This window comes from Rhincodon typus, chromosome 38 (assembly GCF_021869965.1).
Source record: "Rhincodon typus isolate 14 chromosome 38, sRhiTyp1.1, whole genome shotgun sequence".
NCBI lineage: Eukaryota > Metazoa > Chordata > Chondrichthyes > Orectolobiformes > Rhincodontidae > Rhincodon > Rhincodon typus.
The window spans coordinates 10502293-10511527 of record NC_063369.1 but is presented as its reverse complement, the minus strand read 5'-3'; the positions used below and the strand labels follow the sequence as shown (position 1 = coordinate 10511527).

The 9235-nt window shown below is 44.9% G+C and overlaps 1 protein-coding gene across 1 annotated transcript in view; it reads right to left on the bottom strand.

Moving 5' to 3' along the window:
- Positions 1 to 230: 230 nt before the first annotated feature.
- The window catches only part of LOC125487223 (serine protease 52-like), a 9599-nt gene continuing 594 nt past the window's right edge, over positions 231 to 9235 (bottom strand). The window contains exons 2-5 of the mRNA XM_048617816.1: positions 8192 to 8357; positions 6135 to 6415; positions 3674 to 3822; positions 231 to 638 (exon numbers count right to left, since the gene is read on the bottom strand). Of these exons, the coding sequence (XP_048473773.1) occupies positions 231 to 638; positions 3674 to 3822; positions 6135 to 6415; positions 8192 to 8357 (1004 nt within the window). The remainder of the gene's footprint in view (positions 639 to 3673; positions 3823 to 6134; positions 6416 to 8191; positions 8358 to 9235) is intronic.

The following is a 9235-nucleotide window of genomic DNA, read 5'->3' as shown; positions in this document are numbered from 1 at the left end:
GAAGATGCCTTGTTCACTATTAATAGACATGAGGCCTCTCAGTCAGAAAGTACTCCCGAATCTCAAGCACTGAATCAAGATGCACTTTGATAAATGAACAGATTCATTTAATTCACTTCAAAACTTGCTATGGTGTGATCTGAAGTCTGGGATTGCTAGTCTAGTACTGAAACAGAACACCAATATTCACAGCGCGAACCTTCAGTAAATTGTCTCCTGCACTGCGACTTTCAGTTTAGTTTTGTGCCTAGCAGCAGCGGCACTAGTGCAAGGCAGGGGAGGACTTGCCCGGGGTCCCACTGCGAATTTGACAAGTTGCTTCCAAAGACGACCTTGCGGTGTCGCTGCTTTTTCCACTTGCGTCTCCGTTCCCACCTTCCCGCTGATTTCCTTCTCGCGTTCCTGTTAACCGAGTGCCTGATTTTCTTGCAGGATAGGGTGGGCTTCGGGGGCATTTGGACAGGAAAGAAGGGCTTCCCGGCCAGCAGGGTGCGTGTTTCCACCCAGTTCAGGTAGTGGGAGTACCTAGTGAACAGGGCGGTGTAGTTACACGATTGTTTGCAGAAGCTCGCAGCCCCAGCTATGATCCAAATCTTTGTGCGCTTGTCCTGGCATTCAAGTGGGGCTCCATAGCCTCCCTGAGTTAAAAGAAGAGTTGGAATCAATGTTACTGTTATTACTTAGTGCGTTCATAGTCATAGAGCCAAAGTGATGGCCTCGCCAGTTGGACCTCTTTAAGCCTGTGCTCAAGTTTAGACAGCGCACACTTCTCGATTATCTGAGTCCTTGCTTGGACAGTACCATGGTGGGCCCCATTGAGGTCAATGCTTGCTCGGGTTGGGTTATCGCAAGAGACAACAACAAAATGGTTGTGGTGGCAGTGGAAACCACTCTGGATTTGACCCTTTTAAGCATGATTCAACCTTCAATACCCCAAGCCTATGGGCATCTGCCATAGGAGTCCTTGTAGTGATCGCTGACAAGAAATTCAATTGTGTGGGGCAGTACAAATTACATCCCACTCTTCCTTAATATCTACACTCAAGAATGCAAGGAACCTTATGAAATTTCTTCGATTATCTTTGACAAAGACAACGTCCACGTAGAACATTTCCTTCAGAAGATCCAAGATTGAGGAATAGTCTGTATGGTCAATGAAAGGAATGGGTTACATGACTTGCTTCAAATAGAGTCATACAACACGGAAATAGACCCTTCGGCCCAACTTGTCCATGCCAACTAAGCTGAACTCATCCCATTTGCCAGTGGTTGGCCCATATCCCTCTAATCTTTTCCTATCCATGTACCTGTCCAAATGTCTTTTAAATATAATTGTACTCACCTGTACTACTTCCTCTGGCAGCTGGTTCCGTACACGCACCACCCTCTGTGTGAAAACGTTGCTCCTGATGTCACTATTAAATCTTTCCCCTCTCACCTTAAGCCTGTGCCCTCCAGTTTTGGACTCCCCTACCCTAGCGAAAAGACGTTGACTATTCACTCTATCCAATGCCCCTCATTATTTTAGAAACCTCTGTAAGGTCACTCCTCAGTGTCTCATGCTCCCAGGGAAAAATGTCCCAGCCCATCCAGCCTCTCCTCATAACAAACCCTCCAGTCTCGGCAACAGCCTTGGGGCGCCACGGTGGCTCAGTGGTTAGCACTGCTGCCTCACAGCACCAGGGACACGGTTCGATCCCACCCTTGGGCGACTGTCTACGTGGAGTTTGCACATTCTCCCCGTGTCTGCGTGGGTTTCCTCTGGGTGCTCTGGTTTCCTCCCACAAAGATGTGCAGGTTAGGGTGGATTGGCTATGCTAAATTGCCCGTAGTGTTCAGGGATGTGTAGATTAGGTGCATTATAGGGGGATGGGTCTGGGTGGGATGCTCCAAGTGTCAGTGTGGACTCGTTGGGCTAAAGGGCCTGTTTCCACACTGTAGGGATTCTAAATAAAAAAATAAATGTTTTTTGCACCTTATCCAGTTTAGTAATATCCTGGTCTTGTACTCAGTACTCCAAATATGGCCTCACCAATGTAGTGTACAGCCCTAATATGACATCCCAGCACCTGTACTCAATGCTCTGACCAATGAAGGCAAGCATGCCAGACTACCTGTCTGCCTGTGAAGGAACTATGTAGCTAAACCCCTAAATCTTTCTGTTTGATAATACTCCCCAGGGCCCTACCATTAACTGTGCAAGTCCTGCCCTGGTTTGTCTTCTCAAAATACAGCATCTCACATTTATCTAAATTTGCTACCACTCAGCCCACTGGCCCAGTCGATCAAGATTCCATTGTACTCTGAGATAACTTTCTAATGTTTGAAATCTGTAAGCCGCTATTTCTTGATCTGGGCTGCGGTGACAGAAGGTGTACTGCCTCGGTAGTCTGCAGTCAGAAGGAAAATCAAAATCAATCTAGAGACTCCTGAAGGCTTTTCCTTGTAAGAGGTACATGATTGCTCTCAGCCACCTTCAATATTCCCAATGCAATTTCTCAAATATCCCACTAAAATCTAGATTCAAAAATGAACAAGTGTCACACGGGTAAGTTTCTGCTGCTCTACCCAAACTGTAGCACAATCGGAACGAGAAATGGGAGAAAAACATAAGAAATAGGAGCAGAACTGCTCTGCCATTCACGAAGAACATACCTTATTCTCAGACACACCATCCCACACTGTCTCCACATATCTAGTAAGCGCTCACTTGAATACTCCATGTCTGAACATCCATGAACCTTTGGGATACAGAATTTTCAAGATTCGCGACCCATTCTGTGAAGATATTGTACCTCATCTCAGTGCTACAATAGTTGAAGCCTTATTCTGATGTGGAGGTACCGGTGTTGGACTGGGGTGGATGAGGTCAGAAGTCACATGACACCAGGTTGTAGTCCAACAGGTTTATTTGAAATCACAAGCTTTCGAAGCGCTGCCCCTTCGTCAGGCGGAGTTACTCTGAGACCGTGCCCTGTTGTTCTACATTCTACAACCAGAGTGTGGGGGGGAACATATTGACAGGAACTCAGGGTCACATGTACATGGAGGAACCCAATTTGAGATTTAACTGAAGTTTGCAAAATCATGAGGGGGTCCGGACAGAGTAAATAAGGAGGAAATTGTTCCCATTCACAAAAGGATCAAGAACAAGAGGACACACCTTTAGAGTAAGTTGCACAACCTTTTTCCACGTGTAAAGACCGCACTGCCTGGATGTGCAGTAGGGACAGGTTGAATCAATGCCTTCAAGAGGGTATTCGATGATTATTTGAACAGAACCAATGTGCAGGGTTACGGGTAGGGGCAGGAGATTGGCAGTAATTCACAATGCCCATTTGGAGAGCTGGGCCAGGCTGAATGGCCTCCTCCTGCACTGTAACCATTCTATGATTCTACAGGGTGGGGGTTAGCTCAGTTGGCGGGACAGTTGGTTTACAGTGTGATGCTGACAGTGTGGGTTCAATCCCTGCACCAGCTGAGGTTACAATGAAGGGCTCTCCTTCTCAACCTCTCCCCTCACCTGAGGTTTGGTGACCTTCAGCTTAAACCACCCACCGGTCATCTCTCTGTAGTGACAGAGCAGCCCTACACTCTGGTAAGGTTATGGCAACTCACACTCCACCTGTAGCTCGCTGTTAATAGAATGTACAGCTTTGAAAACAAATATTACCATGCAGAGAGACTGTTTCTTGTCCCAGTTCGTCACGCAAATCAGATTTTTCCTCAGGTTCTCAGGGTAGAACTTTTCACAGATTGCAAGCCTCTGATGCCCTACATTCTGCTTTACCATGTGGTAAATTGGAGGCATGGGACCTTGAGCTGTGCACAGAAAGCAAAAGGGGTTAAAACCCTCAGGACATCTGCCGACTCCTAAGGCTGAGTTTAACTCTGTGAAACCGATGAGTTTAAACACGCAAGCAGAAACAAAAAAAAAAATCGGAATGTCTTAACAGATTTATTCTTAGGTATTTTCCCATCAACCTGTTCAGAGCTGGAGGAGGCAAGACTTCAACCTGGTTCCCCTGGTCCAAACGTAGGGACATTACCACTGTGCAACAAGAACCTCAGGAACAAAAGGTTTCCTGATTTGCACTGAATGCGAGGCCTAATATGAGCTGATTTTGGACTGTCCCATTCCCCTGTACTCTTCCCATACCCTTTTATAACCATTTCTCCACGAATTATCCAGCATCTTCTTGAGGCACAGCCGTTGGTGCACTGATATCCCATTGTCTAAGGAATTCAAAGGTTTCAGGTTCAATTCCTGCCAGAAGGTAAGGTGGTGGTATTGTGATAATGTGCTGAACCAGTAACCCCTAGGCACAGTCTACTGCTATGGGGACACAGGTTCAAATCCCATTATAGCAGCTAGTAGAATTTAATTTTGGTTAATAAGATTTGGAATTGAAAGCTGGTCTCAGCAATGGTGCCATGGAGCTATCGCCTATTATCAAAGTGTGGTTCCATTAATGCCTTTAGGCAAGGAAATCTGCCATCCTTATCTTGTCGTTATTTTTCTTTAATTATTCATGGGCTGAGGGTACTGCTGACCAGGCAGCATTTATTACTCGTCCCTAATTGCCCCAAGGGCAGTTAAGAGTCAACCATATTGCTGTAGGTCTGGAGTCACACATAGGCCAGACCAGGTAAGGATGGCAGGTTCCATCCCTAAAGGGCAATACTGAACCAGATGGGTTTTTCCCCAACAATCAATTCACGGTCATCATTAAATTCTTCCAGATATTTATTGAATTCAAATTCCACCATCTGCCGTGGCAGGATTTGAACCCAGGTCCCTAGAATGTTATCTGAGTCTCTGGATTAACAGTCCAGTTATAATACCACTAGGCCATCGCCAAGTAAGTCACCAGTGGAATAATGTAATCGAAATGACTAAAAAACCTGACAAAGTAATAATTCAGGGGTTGTATTTGGAGTGTAGGTTATGTATTAGTGGAAGCCCATGTGTCTAGCAGAAGGTACAAGTCCAACAATTCAGGTTACCATTCTCAGTGCTGAGGCAGTACAGCATTGTCAGAGATGCCATCTTTTGGTAAGCCATAAGCCCAATCTACCAAGTGCAGTAGATGCACAAATGTTGTAATAAGATGCTGGGTTGGTATTCTGGATGGATGAGATCATTGAGCACAAAGATCCTTTACTCATATTAGCCAGGTTTGAAATTGCTCTCATTATTTTTCAACTGCACATCATACATTCCTCAAAGGCGCAGGACCAAGAGTAGGCTATTTAGCCCTACCAGTTAATAAGATGCTGCCTGATTTCTATTTTTACAACATCTGCCCACCCAGCTTATATAATCCCTCAGTAGTTTTGACTGCTGAGTTTCCAATTGGCTCCTACCCTCAACAGCTTTTTGGGGGAAGTGTTATAATTTCTTTATAACCTATTTGTTCACAGGATGTGGGCATTGCTGGCTTAGACAGCATTTATACTCTTGTGAGTCACTTTCTTGAACCATTGAAATCCACGTGCTGTAGGTACACCCAAAGGGCTCTTAGGGAGGGAGGTCCAGTATGAATTAACAGTGATAGTTCCACATCAGGGTGCTATGCAAGATATGGGAGAAAAAAAACTCGCAGGTAGTGCTCCCATGCATCTACCGCCCTTGTCCTTCTAGATGCTAGAAGTTGCAAGTTTGGAATATGCTGAAGAAGCCATGACGAGTTGCTGCAGTATATCTTATAGACGATACACACTGTTACCATTGTGTACCGGTGATGGGAGGGAGTAAACATTAAAAGGGTGGATGGGATGCTAATAAAGTGGGCTACTTTGTCCATTGTGTGTAGGAATGGTTACTGTCATCACCACCGACTGGCCCAGTTCCAATTTGAGGACTATAGCCCATGTTATCCGAGGCAGTAGTTTATTTGTATCAACGTGTCAAACTCTCTGGCAACATCATATTTCCTATATACGATATAGGCCAGAAGGCATTGGAGAGACGTTTTGCCTCTACAGGAAGGTGAGATGTGTGATAGGGACACCAGTGCACACTAATAATTCACATATCCTGCAACTATACCACTGGCCTAAAGTGCCAGTCATCAGCGTGTCTGTAAGAAGGGAAACATACACAGGGCATCATTGAAATACAAGTTAATTACCTAAACTTTTCAGTTGCCATCCAGTAACCCAGCAATTTTCTACCGTGTCCATATCAAGGTGCTGGTCGTCCGGAAAACAGATGGGTGACACCAGGTTGTTGAATATAAACGGTTCTCGCACCAGAACAAGAGCAATATCATGGTCTGGGATTTTAACCCTAAACAGATCGTACACAAAATATCTGTGCAAAATGATTTTGCGAACGTTATAAATGATTTGCATGTCATCCTGCTGAAGTGTCCCAGCAATGACGACCAGATTCGGGTAGAGTTCACTGGAGCTGTTGGATGATTTGAAAAGCAAGAATGAAATTGTCAGCAAACAAAGAACAAACTGCAGGTACCAGAAACTGAAGTTAAAATATAACCTGCTAGAAACTCACAGCAAGTCTAAATCGAATCCGAATGGAATAATTTCAAATCAACACCTTTGTCCTGTCTATGTTCCCGTCCACTTAACTCCCTACAATTTGGGAGCAGATTTAATCTCCTTTTCCCTTTTAAATGCCTTGACACCATTTCTTACGTTTTCTTACCATTTAGCATTTTTGAAAATTCAACTGCTTCTGACAAAAAGTAGTTTACACAACTCTTGGCTTTTCTTCCCTACCTGCTTCATTCGTGTTCAAAAGGGACTGACTTTTCTCTGAACGCGAATCGAACAGAAGGGCACACAACCAAACATTAACTTCAGATAAAGGTTAGTTCAATGCACTTTCAGCATTTTTATTTTAGGGGTTTTAAATGCCCAAAAATAACGCAACTGTGGTTCCCAAAAGGCATATGGCATGTCACAGAATCCCTACACAGTGTGGAAACAGACCATTTGGCCCATCGAGTACACACAATCCAAACGCTGCGGTGGGGGGGGAAGGCGCAGGTGAGAGATTACCAGGGGTAGGCAGGAAGGTGAAGCAATCAGATCAGCCATCATCTTATTGAAGGGCGGAGCTAGCTTGGGGTTTGGGGCTGTTGGTGGTGAATAGCCTTATTTGAAAGTTGACAGCTGCATACAGACTGGTTGTTGCACTGCAACAGAGCAGAGATGGCATGGAGATTTTGTGCTTCATTGACTGCAAAGTGCTTTGGGACACCCGGAGGTCACAGAAGGGTGCTGTAAAAAAAATGCAGGGTAGAGGTAGATAGGGAAAACTCCAGGGTTCTTGGAGCTACAGGAAGTAAGATGACGCACGATGTGCATTATCGAATTATAATATTCTGGTGTAGTTTTCCGTAACTGAATTACCACTCAGATACTAGATTGAACCTACAGGACTTACCAATTTGCTTGAAAATCAAAATTAAACAGACAGATTGCAGTTACAGAGCATAGAATCCCTACGGTGTGGAAAGAGTCCATTCGGCCCAGCGGGTCTGCACAGGCCCTGCAAAGAGCTTCCCGCCCTATCCCTGTAACCCTACATTTCCCATGGCTAATCCAACTAAACTACACATCTCTGGACACTACAGGGCAATTTAGCATGGCCAATCCACCCAATTTGCACATCTTTGGATTGTGGGAGGAAACCGGAGCACCCGGAGGAAACCCACGCAGACACAGGGAGAATGTGCAAACTCCACCCAGACAGATGCCTAAGGGTGGAATCAAACCCTGGCGCTGAGAGGCAGCAGTGCTAACCACTGAGCCACCGTGCTGTCCACAGTAACCTCTGCACATATCCTCAATCTTGCAGGCTGCTCCTTGCTGCTGGTCATGTGGTATCGTCTTGGTTCTTGGCTTATTACATACTCAGCTCTTAAAGCATCATGAAAACAATATTACACTTTGAAAATTACTTGTCAATTAATTTGTGAAGAGGCATCTTTGAGAGACTAATCTCTGCTGTTGAAGTGATGCTGTTTAAGTTACTTGTTAAGACCACAACTACTGCAGAGCAGAAATATAATCTTCCAACTGCTGAACTATCCCCTGTGGAAGAACGGATCTACTTAGGCCATCCTATGTTTAAATGGAGACCAGTTTCTCTTGCTTGGGAAGCTTAACTCTAGACTGCAAGCAATAATTATGAAATTGCACAAAAGACAGAGATACTTACAACATGAAAACACAATGTGCTGTTGTCAAAACCCACCATCTGTTCAGAATAACACCACCGCACAGATACCTCCAGTTAAACTGCAATTGGACTTGCCATGGGAACTCTCCAGGGCGTATCTCTCTGGCAAAATTGTTTTCATATTTTATGTTTGGCACACCGCATCCTGTAGAATAAAGTAGAATGGATTTGTAGATTCAAGACCTATGGTATCGGAACTTGCTTCTTGTTGGTCTTGTTTATTTATCTTGTTATTATCTTGTTTGTTTAGGCACTCACTTGCCAAAACATTTAAACCACCATATCTGAATTATGATGCACTATTTAGTTTAACATCTAACTAATTCTCCTAGTTTGAGGTTCCATTAGCACTGGTTTGATTCCACCCTCGGGCGACTGTCTGTGTAGAGTTTATACAGCCGCCCGGTGTCTGTGTGGGTTTTCTCTGTGTGCCCCGGTTTCCTCCCACACAGTCCAAAGATGTGCAGGTTTGGGTGGATTGGCCGTGCTAAATTGCCCATAGTGTCCAGGGTTGTGCAGGCTGGGTGGGCTAGCCATGGGAAATGCAGGGATAGGTTATGGGAGTGTGGGTTCTGGCTAGGATGCTCTTTGGAGGAAGAGTCGGTGTGGACTTGATGGGCCGAACGGCCCACTTCCTCACTGCAGGGGTTCTATTCTATGGTTAACCGCAGCTGTAATATCAGGAGTTTTACACTCCCAACACAAACTAGGCAAGGATGGGATGGAATTTGAGAACAAGTAGCCTTCCGCTAAGAAAACTCAAACAGAAATTGGATGATAATCTCTTTATGTTGTATGACTGTTAAGAAACCTCCCAGACTCAATATATACTAATTTTATTGAGAAAACTGCTGTTCGTAGAGTTATACAGCACAGAAACAGACCCTTCGATCCACCAGTCCATGCCGAGCATAATCCCAAATTAGACTAGTCCTCGACAACAAAGGTGCAGGGCTGGATGAACACAGCAGGCCAAGCAGCATCATAGGAGCAGAGAGGCTGACGTTTCGGGCCTAGACCCTT